Source organism: Apis laboriosa, unplaced genomic scaffold, assembly GCF_014066325.1.
Source record: "Apis laboriosa isolate Shangri-la unplaced genomic scaffold, ASM1406632v1 scaffold104_cov149, whole genome shotgun sequence".
Lineage (NCBI taxonomy): Eukaryota > Metazoa > Arthropoda > Insecta > Hymenoptera > Apidae > Apis > Apis laboriosa.
In genome coordinates this window covers 2,331,137-2,352,428 of record NW_025220694.1, presented here as the reverse complement: position 1 = coordinate 2,352,428, position 21,292 = coordinate 2,331,137, and the positions used below count along the sequence as shown (strand labels likewise).

Below are 21,292 nucleotides of genomic sequence, written 5' to 3'. Positions count from 1 at the left end.
CTGATAGACAACAACAATGACGATTTAAAGGAAAAGATCTCGGTTATTCCATCATACCATTTCGTGTATCTTGGTTTATCATCTATTCCAGATTCAATTTTCCAATAGATCGATTAGATAGTGATAGAAGGTTCTTCTCGAGGATAAGCGAAGGTTGTTGGAATTTATCACAGTTTTTCCTTTCCAGAAGGAAAGTTTTTTGAACAATGTTCAAAAGGAATTTGTGTTAATCGCCGACCTTTTCATTGTAAAAGAATAATTGAAAGCTTTATAATAAAAGAAAGAAATAAATCGATTTATAACGAGGAAACTAAAAAAATTTTAAAATTTTGAAAGAAATTTAAAAATGTTCATAAAATTATTGCTTATGACTTAAAAAGACTTAAAAAATTGATCACATATCAGTATTTGGATTTTAAATAAAATTATCTTTATGAATTATCTTTATCTTATATAAAAAATAAATCGTATCACATAAATTATTTTTATTGAAATAAATATTATAAATAATATAAAAATTAGAAAAAAATTAATTTTATCTAATAAATAATTACTCAATAAAAATTACTAAATTGGATTAATTTAAATAATCAATTAATTAATTATTTAATCCATAATCAATTTGATATTTATGTATTTATTTATATTTATATAATTTAATAATCTTAATAATAATCTTACGCCTAATATCAATCATCATCATATCTTAAAAATAAAAATAAAAATATTTCATCGTTGTTTTCATGACTCTTTTTTACAGATATATTTATTATTTTTGTTATTATCTCTTTTTATTAAAAAAAATTGCATCACTATATTAACCACAATTTTTTTACATTTTTCTCATATGCGAGATATATTTCAATAATTCGGCTTATCATTTGATAAGCCGAAATTATCAGCCGAATTATCACACCGAAATTAATAACTTATCAGATCATTGAAATTGTATTTTAATTAGCATTAATTTATATTGATTTCGTTTCAATTTTCAATAAATTTTATCTCTTCGGAACTATCTCTGATTTGCATTAAAATATAAAAAAACTAATATTTATTAACATTAAATAATAAAATAATTTATTATTATTTTATTAATTAAAAATTTCATTTTTTATTAGTTGCAGAAGAAAAGCAAGTCTGATTAGTTTTGAAATAATTTGCAAAACAAAGAAAACAATAGAAAAAAAATATTTATAATCATATAATTAATTAAATTTGATTCCATAGGGAAAAGTTAGTATCATATGATGCAATTAACAAAAATATTGAAAAAAATTATTATTTTTGAAATATTCTCATAAATATAACAAAAAATCAATACTTATATATTTATATCTTAAATCTAATATATAATTTTTATGCCCAATATATAAAAATATGTAAAAAAATTTTTCTTTTTTCGAACATCAAAATCTTGTTTATATATTTTAACGTAAATGCTATCATCATTGTATTCATTTTTCATTTCATTGTATTTATTTTTGAACAGATCAAATTTGTTTTGAAAAAAATATTATCTGCAGTTAAACTTTTATTACATTATAAAGGAAGAAATATTTTATAATGCTATTGAAAATCATATTGTTGCAGGATATAAATCGCTTGTTTTTTTTCGATATCTGTCTAGTTTACCTCACGATGTAGAATTTTATTTTGAGATATATTACACATAATAATTCAAAAACTGTCGAAAATGGATCTATCCTTCTCTTGTTGCATGGTTTTCAATGTGTGACGAATTGACACGTGAAAATCTATCACGATCTTTTAACTTTCAATACAAAATTTAATACCTACTAAAAATTTTTTTGGAAAAAATAAATTCAAAACTGATAAAATTTTATGATTTTAAAATCAAGAATTAATAATAATCGAACAATGAATAGTCGAATAGCGATCAAATCATTTTTAACTTATATTAAAATTCAGATATTGTGAAATAAAAAAGATTTAATGAAATATAAAAAATGTAAATAAAAAATATAAACAAAATATAAATAAACTTATAAAATATAAAAATTCTTATTTTTAAATTATACGAACAAAAATATTATATATTTATATTATATATAAATATATTTATTATAATATATTATTATATTATAAATATATTTATTTGGAAATTTAAATTTGAAAATTACAATTGATTCAGCAATAGCAATTCATTTAACAGAGAATTGATAAATTCTAACAGATTAAAGAAGTTCATTAGAAAGTATCGTTTTCTCCTATTTTTTCGTGATGTTATATTAAATCGCGTTCGAAATTCCATTTTGCTTGATGTTCTTTTTACAGAATACGATCTGATATCAGAAACAGGATTTTATCAATTGTTATAAAATGAAACAAAGCTTCTGAAAACTCGTTAGAAATAACGCGACACTTTCCATGCCTTTTATCCATGAGCAAAGATTCCAATTGCGCAAATAAATTAACTGGTTCCGTTCTTCCATTCGAATTCGTTCTTCCAATCGGTTCGATCGACTTGCAAATTTGTTACTGTTAATTTGTCGACTACGATATCCTCGAGACAGCATCGCAACATTGTTCACAGATAAAAACGAGTAGTGTAAACGTCGACAATGGCTTGTCCGTGTCAAGGTTTATCTTTGCGGTTGATAGTTGAGGTGGGTCCAGATTCAAATCGTCCCGGCGTACGAGGGAATTTCGAAAATTCGCTATCAATGACGCGACGCACGCGATAAGCCAAAACCACCGGCATACTCTGGATGGCCGAGCAGTAAATTTTCAATGCATCCCAGTGCAAACAAAACGTTTGATTTGTATTGGTGCCGGGTAATTTTCGTGAAACGGAAGTTCTAGTTATGAAGGATCTGCAAGTATAATCGTCGACTTTTAAGTTTCAAGTAAAAATGTCTGTTTTTCTTAAAAAAAAAAAGAAATCTTAAAAATATTTGGTATGTTTTTAATCTTGTGATGGTTTTATAATTTTTATTATTTTCAATTCCCTCCTATTTTAATGATTCATATTTCATATTTTTCTCATACTTAAGAAATATTTTTAATAGTAATAAAAATTTTAATAATAATAATAAATATTTCAATAATAAAACATTTGGATATAGAAAAAGATATGGAAAAGTTAAAAAAATTTTCTTAAATTGTAAAATATAGGATTTTTCTTCAAGAAGATAAGAAGAATTTATTATATTGTGAAAAATATGATAGTATATATGATATAAATATGATATAAAATTTTAAGTTTTATAAAATTAAAATTTTATTCATTTCTTTTTTGTTCTGCTATGAAAATTTATTCAAATTTGAAGTATACTCAAAAATATTCGAATACAACTATCTTTGACAAAATATCTTAGTTATAAAATTATAAATCTGATTAAAAATGATATAATAATAATGAAATAATCAATTGTAAATCGTATAATAATAAGAAAACACTTTTTTAAAATTCAAATTATGTCGAAAGATAGTTTAATTTAAAAAATATATTGACTCAAATTTTATAAATCTTATTATAATATAAATCTTATTATTATATAAAAGATAAGAAACACAATTGAAACAATATTCTTCTGTCATATTTATCTTTCATCAAGTTTTATAAAATTTAAATTAAAATATTTCTCTAATTATTCTTAATCTTTTGATATATTAAAATGTTTCTTTTGAAATCACTTTTTATTTGAAAATTTTTTATTATGAATAATTCTATTGATATAAAAATAATAATATTTGGTAGGTGATGATATAATGATAAATGATTTATCCTATATAAAAATATAATATAATAAATATTATTTCTAATTGTTAGTTCATAATTAATCATAATACTGTTAAAATTAAAGTATTTTTTACAATTATAGAATTCGAATATTTGCAAACAATATTTTATAAATTTATTTTAACTTTAAAAAGAAGAATTACAAAATTTAAAACAAAACTTGATCTCTATAATCTGAAATTTACGTCTGTAAGTAAAACTTTCGATATCACTATCTTCAAAAAAGAGATACACAGTCATTTATAAATACATATGTTATTTTATAAGAAAATTGATCTTTTTTGAAAAATCTGATCTTTATAAAAACTTGTGTGTTGTATAAATTATAATGAATTATATGTAGAGTAATTTTTTAACGGAAAAATTGTGTGCATGAAATCAATTTCTAAATTTTCATCATTTTTTCTTTATATTTTATAATTTTTACAATAGAAGAATAGAACTCTAATTATTTTATAATTTAAAATTTTGTTTTATTTCATATCATTACGAACTTATATTTAAAAAAGGAATATTAATTACTTTAGGGATTTCATTTCCTGAGAGTAATATTTCATTAATAAAAAAAATTTTACTCTATTATGTAACTCATTATACATTCTTATGATGTTTCATATAAAATATAATTATTGTTGAATTTAATAACACAATTTATTAGTTGAACTTTCATAAAGATTTTCTTTAATCGACTATAAATTTATAAAACTTAAAAGACCCTGTTAAACTCAAAATGCAAACATGCATATTCAACTGGAATGTTAACGTATTCATAACATCGTAAATTAAGCGTGTTTTCATTTATGAGAGTATCAGATTTTCAAACGGAAGTCTCAACAAACGCAAATACACGGTGAGTAATAATTAGAAAAGTCAGTCGCCGAGGTATTTCCTTCTCATTAGTGGAACTAGTTTGTCATTGGCCCTCCACGTTTTCCCTCGTCTCAAACGTACTCCCATAATTTCAATCCACCTGTCTACCGCGAACAGACAATTATCACGGTCGTTTAATACGAATTTCAGATCGTTCACCGTGCAACGAATAATACCGGAATCAGGCTTTTCATTAGACGTGACTGGATCTCTCTCCTCATTCGATAAACTGTTGTGAGTGGAAATAGGATTGTTTGTCACTTTGTTTCCCGTAATCTTCGCGTGTAATAATGAATTGTGTAATAATATCGGGATCATTGTAGAAAAATTTATTTTTTATAAATAATTAATATACTTTTTTTAAACAATTGTAAGAAATTCTGATTAAAATAAAGAAAATTTGTACAAAATTGTACAATTAAAATTTTTAATCTATAACTCTTTAATTTATGTAATAAGTATTTTTAATATTTTTTAATATTTTCATAACAAATATTTATAATTAATTATAACAATACTTTTTTTGTAAAGCATTCTGATTATTAAAATATTCTGATTATTAAAATTCTGATTATTAAAATATAAGAAATATAAAATTGTATATTTAAGATTCTTTATATATATATAACTTTTTAATTTATATAATTATGTAATTAAAATGTGATTATATATTAAATATATTATAATATTAATATATTATAATATTAAATATATTATATATATAAATATATTATATATTATATTTACATATAAATATAAAGTAGAGTAAAATATTAAATATATGAGATTTTATATAGTTTTTAATTATCTGAATTCTAATTGAATTTTTATTATTACTAATGCTATTAGTTAAATGTAATTTCACTTATATAAATATATCTTTATTTTATAATATAAATATATAATATAAAAATATAATAAAAAATATAATTAGAATATAATAATATAATTAGAAATGTAAATTGATTCAAAATAAGTAAAAAATTAATTCATAAATATTATTAACTATTATGCTAACAAAATTGTTTCTAAATTTATAATATTTGATATATTATTATGCATTTTAGAAAATTTATTGTTATTTTATTACATTTTTATTTCAATTTTATGAAATATTATATGAATATGAATTTCTATTAAATCAATAATTGAAATTAGATAAATTTTTATTATATGAGACGTATAACATCTTGGCAAGTTCATAAAGATCGAATTTTACAAAAATAAAATTAAAATTCAAACTTAATATTTAAATTAATAATAAAACAAAATTTGTTTTTTTTTTCATTTTATACATTGCTATTACATAGAAAGTGATAAAATCTTTTATATTACATGATATTTCTCTTGATTTAAATTAAGTTTTTTAATTTAATTTAAACATTTTTATATTGTTGAAATTTCAATTTTTATCTACTTTTTCTCTATTATTTTTAAAAATATTTTCAAATAAAAATAAAACATTTATATAAAAATAATTATGTTTAGTATCATTATATATTAATTACAATTTCATACGATATAAACATCATATGTTATTTATATTTGAATATAAAGAAAANTAATATATATAATATATATATAAATATATATAATTATATAATTATATATATTTTTTATATAATTTTTCATATTCTTATCTTCTTAATTTCTAAAACAATGTAATAACAATAGTGAAAAAAATTTGTGAACTTCTAATTGCACTTTTAAATATTTAAAATTTCATATTCAGTATATAGATAATATTTGCAACATATTTTTAAAAAGTGAATTCCATAACTTAAAATAAATATAAAAATTTAAATACAAAATTGAAAATTATGATTTATTTATTAAATTAAAAGCAATTTAAATTTACGAAAAATTCACATTAAATGAAGCGAGATAAACATAGAAAAAGATAGTTTTATATTTTATATTTTATACATCATATCATCTCTATTTCTGTTTCTTTTTGTCTAACTTAATAAACTTCAACCAACATTTTTACATGTTAATTTTTATGTACATTTCAAGATATTCCATGAATATATTAATGTTCTCTATAGTGATCATATATTATACCGAATGCTTTAACAATTGTTTTTTAATATCATTAAATTTTTTAATGCATAGCAATATTCGACGATTATGTTACTGAAAGAGAATAATATATTGTGTCCTCTTATTTATGATAATTTTTAAAAATTTTAATTCCTGAAAAATTTCCAATTCAATTAAATCTAATCAAATGAATTTTAATAAGATTTAAACTTCGACCAACTTTTGAAAAATAAAAGAGAGAAAGAGAAAAAAGAAAAACTAGAAAATAAAGTATTCAAATGCTTGGCATCTATTAAGATGCAAGGCTCTTTCGGCCTAGACAGAAGAGGGTTGGCACGAAATGGTATAATTTCAATGCAAACAAGTGTCGAGAGAAATAACCAAATTCCCTTTAATTACTGACAATAGTACAAAACAAGAAACTTTATTTGAAAAACGAAAAAAAAGATTTTCAGACTTTTAAACCGAACAAGTTATATGCATATGTTACAATTAAAATTACAAGAATAAATAAACCTAGGATTACTATGGATCTCTTATTACATAACAAAATTCTACAGAACTACAGAATATTTTTTTTATTGAAGAACAACTATTTTGTCGCCACTTTTTTTTCTAGAATATTTCTCATTAATTATGATTTGAATTTGAACGCTAACTCGATTAAAGAATTCATATGAAAAATAATTATTATTAATTTTTTTAAATAAATAGAAATTATTTATAAAAATCTGAAATTTTCTACAATAAAATTTTCATTAATAAAATTTATTATTATGTACACATTATTATACATGTTGAACAAATTTATTGAAATATTTATAAAATTTATAACATATTACATTTCATAATTAACATTCCATAAGTAACATTGATTAAAGAAATGAGAAACAAAAAAAGAATAAATGAAGAAGTGTTTCATTTAAAACTTGTTACAGATCAGAGCGTAGGTCATGCTCGATAACGTGATGTGAATTATGAATAGTTAGGATTTTAAAGATTGAACGTTGACCCAATACATAGCCAAAGCATAAAATGAATGAGAAATAATCAATAATAATTTAATTAAATCAATAATAATAATATTACGGATAACAATATAATAGAATTAACAAAAATATAAAGACTTAAACATCTGTTCATTACAAACTTTAATTAAGATTATATACAAAGAAATATTTAATTAGATTAATTTTTATTTAATGTGATATATTTAAAAATAAAAATTCACTTTTATGTGACAATTTTTGTTTCTTGATTTTTCTAGTTTGAATTTCTTTTCTTTTTTAGATTTTTAGAAAAATAATCCAACTAATTCTACTATTTGACTTTATTTTGTAAATAATAATGTATACAAAAGAAATGGACAATGGACTCAAAATATTCCAAATATATTTGGATATATTATAAGTCTTTCAATAAATTATAAGTCTTTCAATTGTAAATAATATAATAATAAAATATTGTAGTCATAATTAATAATATTCTATTTATTTAACATTTATTATCATGCACGTTGTATATAACACATATTGTACTTCAATTTTTCTTAAGGTAAAATAAGTATAGTATCCTACCTATTTTTATTAGAAAGAAATTTATATATAACTTTCAAAAATATTGAAACAATTTCCGTAAACGGAAATTCAGGTGATAGCAACATTTTCTTTCGTAAAAATTTTTGTTACGGCTTTGTTAACAAATTATTAACAAAAAACACTGGCTAATCACGGAATGCATCGAATATAATAAATATTTTTTTTATCGATAAAAAATTACATCGAATTATATCAAAAACCATGAATAAATAAATAAATATAGTATTCAATACATTCTCTTTGAGATATGTTGTTTGGACTTGTTTGTGTTCGGTCGGCGAAACGTAGCTGCGTCGCGGCTCGACTAAATTATGCATGATTGGACAATGTTTTTTCTTACTAATTCGTTAACAAAGCCTTAACCAATGTTTTTGCAAAAGAAAATATTGTTTGAAATTATTTTAGAAATCTTCTTTGGAACATTCTATATATATTATAAAAATTAAAATTATTAGTTTGAAATTGCAACATATTATTTTTCATTATTTTAAAACTTTCTTCTTGATAAAAATTGTACTTATCATTAGGTAATAAATTTCAGGCTTGAGCTGTGAACAGCAATTTTTTTCTTAAACGATAACAGGGAAAAGATTAATATACGAAATTCTAAAACAGAATATATGCAATATATATAAGTCTAACATACGATCATATCAACAGACACCACGTTCTAATTACATCGTATGATGACAAAATTGTCGTCCATTCAACAATATTAATTCCTTCACTTACGACGATATCTCCGAGGTATCATCAGTTTCTAGCGTGAAATTGAGATGTGATGTAATATCGAAAGTCATCACAAATTTTATTATACTTTAGAAATTCTGAATATTTTTATCTCTTTTAAAAAATTTTATTTTTGATTAATTCATATATGGAACGTGAAATTTTAAATGAAATTAAATATTGATCTCGTATTTTTAAATTAAATTTTAAGATGTTCAATAAATTCTAATAATCTCGAATCCAAATATCTATCATATTTGCAACATTATATATGTCTATTGCATCGTTTAAAATTAAAATTACTTTGTTTTTCGTCACATATGATATCTATAAGAAAAATATATATAATTTCGTTGAACTGTTAAAAAAAAATTTATATATATTATATATTTAATTTTATTTTATATTATTTTATATTTTATAATTTCATTATATATTAAATATATTATATATTTATATAGATTATTGTCATATAACCAATGACCAGCATTACTCGCACTTGTCATTTTACAATATGTAATTAAGCGTGATCTTTGAAAGTTTAATTTACAACCTTGCTTTATTGCTGGATCAATGCTTTGTCCTACATCAAGAACTAATAAAATAAGAATATAATAGTATAGATAGCTAACGTTACAAGCCACTGAAAAAAAATATAAACGGATTGGATTTTATGTTACATCAGAAACTACGACATAAAATAAGCTCGTAATACGCTATCTGATGACTACATCTCGAATAATAAAGGTACATCGTCATGAAATATTCTCGATTGGCTATTTATCGATGTAAAAAAATCAAAAATACAAGGTTAAATCCGAATGTGAATCTTTCTTTGAGATCGGAATGTTTTTCATTTGTCATAGTTTTTCATGTGGCACATGATTATTCATTTGATAACATATAGACACTTGATGATGCATCGATTTACTACATTGGTTTAACCAATCAAAGAATATCGACTTTGGAACTAAATATAACATTTATTAAAATATCTTTACCTATGTTTGTTAAAAATTATTTGAAATGCTTTTCTATAACAAAGATTGAAACAACAATACTTTCAAGAAATAAAATGTTGAAATTAACAATGCTTCTTTCTATGTTTCTAAGAATTATATAATTCTATAGATTAACGCGGTTTGCATTTTATAAATTATTGGTAATCTCGTCATGGATATATTGCTTTCTAGCAAATTTAACTTGCGGCAATTAATTTTCAGTTTGACAATAACAATTTTCATGCGACAACCATTGCAAAAATTTTGTTAACTTTTGCGAGAATTCAAAATATTTATTACTAAACTTGAGTTCAATTATTTGCTAACATGTAAATCAGATTGAAAGTAATAAAATAAAAAATATTATTGTATTGAGAATATTGATTTATGCCAATATTATTATTATTATAGCAATTGTTAGTTATAGAAACTAGTTAGTTACGAATTCTTATATAAGATAAAAATGTTGAAATTTTTAAATCGATTATTCGAAACAAAAGATCATATTTCGTGTTGAAGAGAAACGTTATAAGAAACTTAATAAAATATAATAGAATTTTCGAAATTTTTTTGTTACGTTCGATAATGTTCAAAATTTTCAAAAATTTCCAAAATTTTCTCGAATTTTAATACCAATCAATTTGATTTTTTTTCTTATCCTGAATTAAAGAAATAACTTTTCAACAAGTTGTCCGAATTTATAAACTTATCTTTACATAAACGGTATTGGATAGAATTTATAAAACGATTTATTAATAAAGTTATAAGTAAATTTGAAATATGAAGATATTATTTCAACTTAAATATTATTTAAACTTCATACTTTATTCATCGTGGATTAACGCGGTTTCATCCGAGTGATTTACCATTCTATCAAATATTTATAATACATACATTAAGAAGCTACTATATCAAAATACTATACGAAAGTGCAATACGAGACGATAATAAAAAATTTACTTATTTAATTTGATGAATTTACTTAATCCAGTAGCATAAATATATGTAATGTATAATTTTTTCTGTTCCAGGTGTAGAATGCAGCGATACGAAGCGCGGTGCTCGTCCGCGACGAGGCGATGAGAAGGCTGAATGGAGGCCGAGGAAGTCTCAGAGCCCCCTGGGGCTCCGACGAATCTTCCCTCAGAGAAGCACAACAAGATGAACCGTAGTCGCACACCGCATTCATTCTTTAACTAAATCATCAACTATCCTTTGCAACTTGTACAAAATTGCAATTAAAACATAAACAATTAATATTATCAACCAACGAAACAATCAAAACTCTCGATCCACTTTAGAAAAACGATTTTGAAGAAACCGCGCTTTTACATACCTACGAACAGATCGATCGATCATCCAATTAGTTTAGAAAATTCAAACAGCAGAGCTCTTCACGAATACGGCCTCTGATATATTTCCTATCCAGACGCACAAACCATTTCGAATCACTTCGGAATTGTGTTTGATATGAATGTAAATCTGAAAGAAAAGATCTATTAACGCGCGATAACCAAGAGTTCTGAACAACGAAGTGTAATTACGATTAGGATCGTTTAGTTTAACTCTTATTAAATAAGGAAGGAACAATCGTTTGAAAAGATGGCCGCACCGGTGATAGAGAAGAAACGATTCTTTTGCCGCGAATGGGCGTTCACCAAATTGTCCCATTGTTTGGAGCAAAGGCCAGCTTCGAAAACCTGCGGTGTTCTGGTCGTCGGTGGTCCAGGAAGCGGGAAAACTGCGTTCAGTGCGGAATTAGCTTGGCCATCGACCGGTGCCAATGCCAGACATCAAAGATCTTTGAACAGGAGATTATTGGCCAGGCACTTTTGCCAAGCTAGGAGCGAGGCATCCTTGTCACCAGCACAATTCGTCAGATCCCTAGTTGCTCAACTTCTGCAACCCGGTTCAGATGGAATTCACAGGTAAATTTGAGAGTTTAATCTTTTTAGACCAGTTTTCCCTTAAATGAAAAAAATCTTATTAAATTTATTTTGCGAGAAATCTCTTACCTCTATTACCTCTTCTAGCACTAAAAGTAGCTTGATTTTCTTTCCACATATGAAAAATATTTGATATTATCTACTGTCAAATAGGCATGTTACGTGACACGATGCAATATTTAATTTTAACAGAAACGTAGCAATAATCATACATTTTGCTTCTGGAAAATTTGCCGCAATTAAATTACTTAAGTTTCCATTCGGCAATCGATGGAGATTCGATGGTAATTCGATGGTGAAATTAATGAAATGACGATATGAGACTTGAAAGCAGTACTATATGTCATTTTATAAACAATTCTGAAAACAAAACAACTTATGGAGAGGTTGAAACTTCTATTGAACTTTGTGCATTATTTGTTGCGCATGCCTCTCCATGGCTATTTGGACGACAAACAATATTGAACAGCATTGTTTTTCAAAACCACTTTTTGCCTCTTGGCTCATTCGTTGAATTTTGTTTTATTATGTTTTGCTAATCCTACTTCATTTTCTGTTATTTGTATTATTCTGAACATTGTTTATGATTATCCACAATTTTGTTTATATAAGCAACAAAAGTACTGTTTCTGAGCCTACTTTATTATAAGTATTTATATAATATATTCTGTATATAATATTGCTCGCAATTGCTAAATATATCATTACATTGGATAATTTGGATAATTGGATCTTTAATAGCTACTTAAGTTCAGTAATATAATCGTAAAAATCAAATAATAATATTATTCATACGCATATATTTCACACACGCAAAGTTAATTTTCTTCAAATGTTCCTTAGGGTGTCTTCAAGCTCTCCAATACCAGGAAGCACAACGACCACCAATGCCACAACAGTACCATTAACATCGAGGGAAATGGTGGCAGAAGCGTACGCGGAAAAGCTTAGAACCGACCCAGAAATACAAGCCGCCTTGCAACCAGATGTTCTTGACAGAGACCCCGACGATGCTTTAAAGAAGGCACTACTATTTCCTCTTCTCGAGTTGGAACCACCAAAAAATTGTCTGTTTCTATTAGTCGATTCCATCGACGAGGGTCAAACTTTGGATCTTCCACAAACCGGTACCAGAGACTCAAGAAGGGAAAATGATAACGTCAGTAGAACAATTGCTGAATTGTTGGCTAATCATCATCATCTGTTTCCTCAATGGTTGCTGTTGGTTTGTACTGCTCGGCGTCAGAGCAAGCCAATCTCGAGGATGTTCAGCGGCTTCCGGAAAATCCCTTTGGATGATTTAAGAAAGTCCTTAGTGGTCAGAGACATTCAGCAGTATATTCTCGCTCGGTTGGATCAAGAAGATGCGCTCAGGTGTGAATTTTTTAATATTAGAAGAACATTAAAATTTTCTTTCTTTCATACTGTTTGTAAATGAAAATGTTTTTTTTCTGATTAATAAATTTAATGAATTTAATCTTTTATCGTTTATATAAGATGAGGGAAGCATTTAAAATAAATATTACTCATTTACTTTTGTTAATAAATATTAATAATATCAATTAAATTTGCTTGATTTCAAGAAGAACACAAGGCACAATTTAATATTTATTGATTATTTTGTAGAAAGGATATTAAGATTACTTTTTTTTAAATAAAATCACATTATTATTTTTATTTTATTTTTATTATTATTATTATTTTTATTTATTATATTATTTTTTACTTACATTGCAACAGAACCTTTACATTTTGATAAAACCTTATTGTCTGAAAGTAATTCATTTTCAATTATCAAGTAAAGATAAATTATTGGATTAATATTAAAACATTTATTTCAGATCATCCTATATAATTGATATTACAGAAAAAGAAGATATACTTTAAAAAATATGTGGTTTTACTGATTTTAATTTTTACATCTAGCAGTGGAAAAAGACATATTATTCAGTATTGAAATATGTTGTTAAAGATCATTCTATTTCTCTTTATACATGTATTTAATTTTTAAGTAATACAGAAATTTTATATATTAATATACTCGTGACACTGTTGAAAAATTTGTTCTAAAGACTAAAATAAATATTAAACTTGATATACATAAATTTTTTATTAACTTATAAGCAAAAATAGAATGAGATAATTTTATTTTCATCGTATCATTCTTCACATTTTTGAAAATTAACGTGAAAAATATTTTGGTGTATAATTTAAAAAATAAAGTCAATTGTAAAAAAAAAAAATATTCAAAATAATAACAATCCTTAATAACCTATTTCAATATCATTGAAATCATCTTTGAAAACATCTTTTCGACCAAAAAGAATAACAGATATACTTTTTTTTAATATAAAATAACTAATAATAGATAAAGCGATAAAAACGACTGAATTTTCATTTACCCAGGCAGCACATCTCGCGCGATACAGCCGAGATGCTAAACCAGCTGCACATCAAGAGCAATGGCTGTTTCCTGTACCTGGAGAAAGTTCTCGACGGTGTGGCCGAGAATTTTATCGTGCTACGCGAGGTTCGCGAGATACCAGGCACCCTGAACGGTCTCTACCTATGGTTGTGTCAAAGACTCTTCAGTAGAAAGCAATTTGCCAAAGTTCAACCTTTGCTAAACGTGATACTGGCCGCGAAACTACCAATCACACAAGAGATACTCTACAAATGCGTAAAAACGGCATGCACGAGTATCACCATAGAAGATTTCAACCGACGTTTACACCTTTTACGCAGAGTCATCTCTGTCTCTCGTGCAGGAGCGTTGATGTTATTCCATCATAGTTTCGCAGAATGGTTGCTGGACGTGAAACATTGCACGCAGAAATATTTATGTTCCGCTATTGAGGGTCACGCAATGCTGGCCGCTTATTATACCCTTCGTGGACCGGAATTAAACGCCGACGAGATCTGCGTGTTAGGACAACATCTGCAACGAGCCATAACGAGTATAGCTACTACAAATTGTAACCTGGATGTGCACACGCTTCAAGTGGTCTGGATGGTAGGCAGTGGAGCGCCTATAGAAGACTGTTACCTGGACAGTTCTGAATGCATTCTCTGGCCTAGGCAAGAGGTGAAATTGTTGAAGTTGTTGATTGATGCCGGAGCCAAACCATCCGAGAAAATTGTCGAAGACGATGCCAATAAGGATGCTGTCTCTTCTAGTCAAGTAATTAATAATAATCTTTAGCAGTTTGCATTTTCAGAAATAGTTAAGTAGATAATTTGTAGATCATCCAAAAAAAGAAAAATTGTTAAATTTCTCTAGAACGAATTTTTATTTCTATTGAAAAAGTTTAAATGTTTCACTTAATCATTTTTTATATATTAAATTAGAGGTTTTGATAATTATAATAAAAGTTGAATAACTATAAAATAATTTATGGCATAAATGGCTGGTAAACTAAAACAAAGATTCGTCACTGTAACGAATCTCTTATCTTAACAGAATTGCCAGCAATGTTGCCAGAAGAGACTCTACATGTCTAGTGTTTGACATCTAAGTTCTACGTTGAGAATAGAGTTGCTAAATGAGGACAGTACGTTGTTTTCTCTATTGTTAAAATACATTCCCTTTTGGCGAATTTCTGCATGAGAACAATCATATTAATATAGTATAGAGACGCGTTACATGACGGATATAAGGGAAATCGTTTCCTTGCAATTTCTTCACGTTGCTACTTTGTAATGTCACTGGCAGCTATTTTATTTAGATATTTGGCAATTCTATTATATGATATGGAAGCATATGAACATCATATTGCTTTTTTACTCCTCTATTATCTATATCACTATCGACCATTTTGCTGGTAATTTGCTATTCAATATTCGTCTCCATCATTCAGAGTATTCCTCTTAACATCTATAAGAAAACTCATACATTTATTTCAATTTTTGAATTAAAATAAAAAATTTCTTTCTGTTTCATTCATTGTCTTTTTTTATGTTCAATAAATACAAAGGCAATTCCGAATTGAAAATCATTGAAATTAAATTTATATTACATACTTTATAAATATCCTTTGATCTTGATTTTCGTCAATTAATTATCCAATTTTTATTTCAAAGTTTTTTCAAATTTTTTCAAAATCTAGAATAATAAAAAATTAGGAAATAAAAAAAAAGACTTGTAGATTATTTGTATCATATTTGAAAGAAATATGAAATTATTAAAGAGAATTAAATTATGATTCTTCAAAGTAAATTTTCCTTCATTTTGTTTTTTTTTTCAAATGCATTTCCTTTGTAGAAATGGAATTTATAACAGATAAAATGGTCTTTGTCGCAGGTCTCGCAAGATGTAAGCCCTATGGATGAATCTCCCAGCGAACCATTAACGGAACTACTCGGCGAAAGCGGAGACATCAATCAAGCTGATTCTTGCGGACGAACAGTACTGCACACGCTTGCTGCAGATGGTAATGCATCTCTGCTGGAGCTGGCTCTAGCGACGTGTCCACAGGTAAGAATCCTCATTTTTAAAGCGCAACATCATCATTTGTACCAACCTATCATTGGAAACATTTTTAAAAGCATCTATCAATGTTATTCATCATGTACGTGTATGTTTCTATATATAAATTTGAAAAAAATAAACTTTCGTTATTTTTAAAACATAATATAAAGACTGTTTTATAACATAAATTTTGCATAAAAATTATTTGTTAATATATATACAACAATATGAATCAGTTTCTATCATATTTGTATCGAATCAATACATTTATATACAAATTCTTATAATTCTCAATGAAAGGAATGAAGCAACGAAAAGAAGCTCAATTTATAAAAGATTTAAACATATACAAGATGTATTTTATAAAAATATAGAATGTATTAAAGGATCGAGAGAAACAAATACAAAAATTTGTGTATAAAAATGTTAGTTGAAAATAATTTATATAGTAATTTAAGTTTTTATTCGATAAAGCAAGATGATAATAGAATTAAGATCTTCCATTTCATCCAATGCAAATTTGAATTGTTTAAATAAATAAATATATCTCAAATAATAAATTTCTATATATCAATATTTTTATTTGTTCTGATCTTTAGAATCGATCTTTCAAAGCTCTTACATTTTTATAAACACTCTGTTTATAAATAAAATTAGGTTTAATGCAAAGTGATTATAAAATATTAATCAAAACATTACCTCTTTCCTATTATTATAAATAAATAATATCTGTCAAAAGTTTGCAGCTGCAATACATTATTCAAAATGAATTTTTTAAAATAAGTGTTTAATATATAAGCATAATATAAAATATAATATATATACATAGTATGGTTTACTATGTATATAATAATATAATAAAATTTAAAATACAATGTTAAATTTTTGATAAAAAGAATTTTTTTTTAAATATAATTTAAACCGAAACAAAAATATAATTTATTTAAAAACTTTTGGCAATTATTCTATATGAAGTAAATATTCACATAAATTGAATTTCTTTATATCACACATATATTTTAGAATTTTTAATTTCGCAGGCAAAGTTGGAAGCTACTGATCGTCACGGTCAAACACCTTTGAATCTTGCTGCCAGGCATGGTTATGCGGATGTGGTACGAGTTCTATTGGCTGCTGGGGCTTGTGCGGATCATGCTGACTGCGATGGATGGACAGCTCTTAGGGCTGCTGCCTGGGGTGGACATACTCAGGTAATCATTAAAACATAAATAAATAATCATTAAATAATCAATAAAAGATAACAATAAGAAACATTACATTATCATCTATCCTCGACGATCATCATCTTTCTTTCATAATTAAACAAATAAAATCGTTAAAATGTTGTATTATATACATACATATGAATATTTAATTGGAGGGGATTGAAAATATTGAAATGTAATAAGAAGTGAAAGGAATATAAATAGTGAAATAAAAATATAGGTAGTCGAAATGCTGCTGGAACATGGAGCAATGGTGGATTGTGCCGATTGGGATCAACGAACCGCGCTCAGAGCAGCCGCTTGGGGTGGCCACGAGGACATCGTTAAAGCGCTTCTACAGCACGGCGCCGACGTGAACAGAACAGATGACGAGGGTAGAACCGCCTTAATTGCCGCTGCTTACATGGGTCACAGCGAAATCGTCGAACATCTTCTAGACTTCGGCGCGGAGATCGATCACGCCGATAACGATGGAAGGACTGCACTCAGCGTCGCTGCCCTCTGTGTCCCTTCCAATCATGGCTATGCAAAAGTTAGTTATGTTCCCCTCGTATTCGTGAATGTTTATCGTGCAAGAAAAACGCGTAATGGGACAAGCGAAGATGAGATATTTGCAAGATTTATTGCTATATAAACACAAATATTATTTTTTGTCATACATACTTCTAACGATGAAATTTAAGTTTATTTAATATCATTCCATCATATCATACTACTTTTTATTACCACATATCATGATCTATATACATCTAAAACGTATAAGAAAATTGTAAGTGTACGGAGAAATAATTGAGCCTAGAAAGACTTAGACTCAAGAAAGTCCATAGAGAAAAAAGAAAATAAAAAGAAATATATGTAATTCCATGCGAATGCTGCAATTAAAAAAGTTACAATAAATAATTTTTTAGAAATTTTTAAAATGAAAAAAATAATCTTTTTTTTTTAAACTTTTTAAATGAGAAAATTTTTTAAATGAACTCGAAGAGTTTTCCCCTTTCTAAGATTAATAGATTAATTGATTTTATGCAAATTGTAACAAACATTACAAATCCTTAATCATCTTAATGTAAACATTGTTTGATTAAATACCATAAAAGATTAAAATAATCTCAAAATATAAATATAATATAAATATAAGAATAAACGTTTTATATATAAGTAAAACAATCAAATCATTTAAGAAGCATGTAAAAGTTTTTAATTTCATTGAAATGCGAAAAATTATTTACTTGCAAAATCTCTTATAATTGTCTTTACTAAACGAATATAATCTTCTGTCACAGGTAGTTACAATTCTATTGGAAAGAGGAGCTGCAGTCGATCATCAAGATAAGGATGGTATGACACCATTGTTAGTGGCTGCATTCGAAGGACATAGGGATGTTTGTGAATTATTGTTGGAATACGAGGCAGATGTAGATCATTGCGATGCTACGGGTCGCACACCTTTGTGGGCAGCTGCTAGCATGGGCCATGGATCAGTGGTTGCTCTTCTCTTATTCTGGGGATGTTACGTTGATAGTATCGATAACGAGGGCAGAACAGTTTTGAGTGTGGCTGCTGCTCAAGGCGGCACAGATGTAGTGAAACAATTATTAGATCGAGGTACAATATTTCTTCTTTTTCAGATTTTTTATCTTTTTTTTTTCTTTTTTTTTTTTCTTTTCCAATTAATTTCATTATTAGATTACAAACAAGATGATTATAAAATTTTTGATATTTTAGGCTTAGACGAACAACATAGAGACAATTCAGGTTGGACACCCTTACATTATGCAGCATTTGAAGGTCACATCGACGTTTGCGAAGCACTACTAGAAGCAGGAGCCAAAATTGATGAAACTGACAATGATGGAAAAGGTGCACTAATGTTGGCTGCACAAGAAGGACATGCTGCATTAGTTGAAAGACTGTTAGAACAGCATGGAGCGCCAATCGATCAACATGCTCATGATGGAAAAACTGCTCTCAGGTAACTTAATAATGATACTCTAATATATATTTTGTATAAATTTTATTTTCTAAGATATCTTCATAATAATCAAAAACTATTACAGACTTGCAGCTTTGGAAGGTCACTACGATACTGTCAGGATACTGTTAGCTCATAATGCAGATGTGAATGCAAAAGATGCTGATGGAAGAAGCACTCTTTATATTCTTGCTCTAGAAAACAGATTGGCAATGGCAAGATTTTTGTTGGAGCATGCCCGAGCAGATGTGGAAAGCAGGGATTCAGAAGTAAATGAAAAATTTTTATAATAATTTAAATCTTATAAAAATCGTAGAAAAATTTACAATCTTCTTCAAAATAGACTTATTATTCTATAAAAATATACCACTAAAAATTTTTGTCAAATTGAAGATTTTTATTTTTATAAATTGATTTTTGTATCGTTTTCAATATTTTTTTATTTCCTTTCATGTAATTTTATGTACAATATTACATTAACACATATAATATTGTTAATTCAAAAATTTTTAACATTTTATTATTTATTTGAAAAAATTAAATTAAAAAAATCTACAAATTTTTATGCAATTTAATATTGCTTTTAGAAATAAATTATTCAGAAGTTTTCCAACATTCGATTATATCATATTTTAATTTATATCATAATAGAAATTTTATTTATATGAAATTATTTATTTATATGAATATGAAAATTAGAATATTTATATTTTATTAGAATATGAAATTATAAATTTAATATAATATTACAGGGACGAACTCCTTTGCATGTAAGTGCTTGGCAGGGACATGTTGAAATGGTAGCTTTGTTATTAACAGAAGGTAGTGCCAGTGTAAATGCTTGTGACAATGAGAATAGAACTCCTTTACATTCTGCAGCCTGGCAAGGTCATGCAGCCATTGTCAGATTGCTTCTTGAACATGGAGCAACTCCTGATCATACTTGTAATCAAGGAGCAACAGCTTTAGGTAATAATAATAATCAAATTTCATCTGTAAAATAATAATCAAATTTCATCTGTAAAATAATAATGAAACTAGTATAAAATAATTATTAAAAATCAATATTAATTAGGTATCGCCGCACAAGAGGGTCATGAACACTGTGTACGAGCACTCTTAAATCACGGTGCTGATCCCAGCCACTCTGATCATTGTGGTCGAAATGCTATCAAAGTAGCTGCCAAAAGCGGCCACGACACAGTAGTAAGACTGCTCGAGGAATATTCAGCTAATCAACGAAGTCTAAGGCCTGGCATCAATGGAGGTTCATTTTTTTATTATAATTTTTACTAATTCATTTTTTGATTTGAAATTGCATTATTGTAATATATATTGTTTATTATAATGTAGGCGGAAGTAGTAGTGCTACTTCAGTAACATCAAATTCGACAGCAGAAACAAAACCATCATCCGCAATTTTGAATCCCCTTTCAACTCAATACAGTCCGGCAGAGTCGCCGGATTCGACAAAAAGAAGAAGCTGCGTGTCTCTGGGAAATAATTCCAGCAACAGCAAATCTAGTAGCAACCTAACCGGTAGCACAAAAAGCGATCAGGGAAAATTTAACCAGAACTCGATGGTGAATCAGGTAATAAAAGTAGGTAACAACGTTATTGCTTTTTTTATTAACTCTTTTGTGTAATTTAAGGAATCAATTCAAATTCTCCGA

At 26.5% G+C, this 21,292-nt stretch overlaps 1 protein-coding gene across 5 annotated transcripts in view; it reads left to right on the top strand.

Annotated features, from left to right (window-relative positions):
* LOC122717162 (ankyrin repeat domain-containing protein 50-like) overlaps positions 1-21,292 on the top strand; it is a 320,332-nt gene that overhangs the window by 296,055 nt on the left and 2,985 nt on the right. For 3 of the 5 annotated variants that reach the window (XM_043941340.1, XM_043940997.1, XM_043941081.1), the window contains 12 exons: positions 11,039-11,935; positions 12,797-13,327; positions 14,360-15,134; positions 16,254-16,427; positions 17,462-17,632; positions 17,868-18,179; positions 18,931-19,252; positions 19,373-19,619; positions 19,705-19,888; positions 20,372-20,588; positions 20,695-20,886; positions 20,973-21,220. In XM_043941340.1, the coding sequence (XP_043797275.1) occupies positions 11,610-11,935; positions 12,797-13,327; positions 14,360-15,134; positions 16,254-16,427; positions 17,462-17,632; positions 17,868-18,179; positions 18,931-19,252; positions 19,373-19,619; positions 19,705-19,888; positions 20,372-20,588; positions 20,695-20,886; positions 20,973-21,220 (3,699 nt within the window). In that variant the 5' untranslated portion in view covers positions 11,039-11,609. The remainder of the gene's footprint in view (positions 1-11,038; positions 11,936-12,796; positions 13,328-14,359; positions 15,135-16,253; positions 16,428-17,461; positions 17,633-17,867; positions 18,180-18,930; positions 19,253-19,372; positions 19,620-19,704; positions 19,889-20,371; positions 20,589-20,694; positions 20,887-20,972; positions 21,221-21,292) is intronic. The other 2 variants (XM_043941166.1, XM_043941250.1) reach the window with 2 other exon arrangements.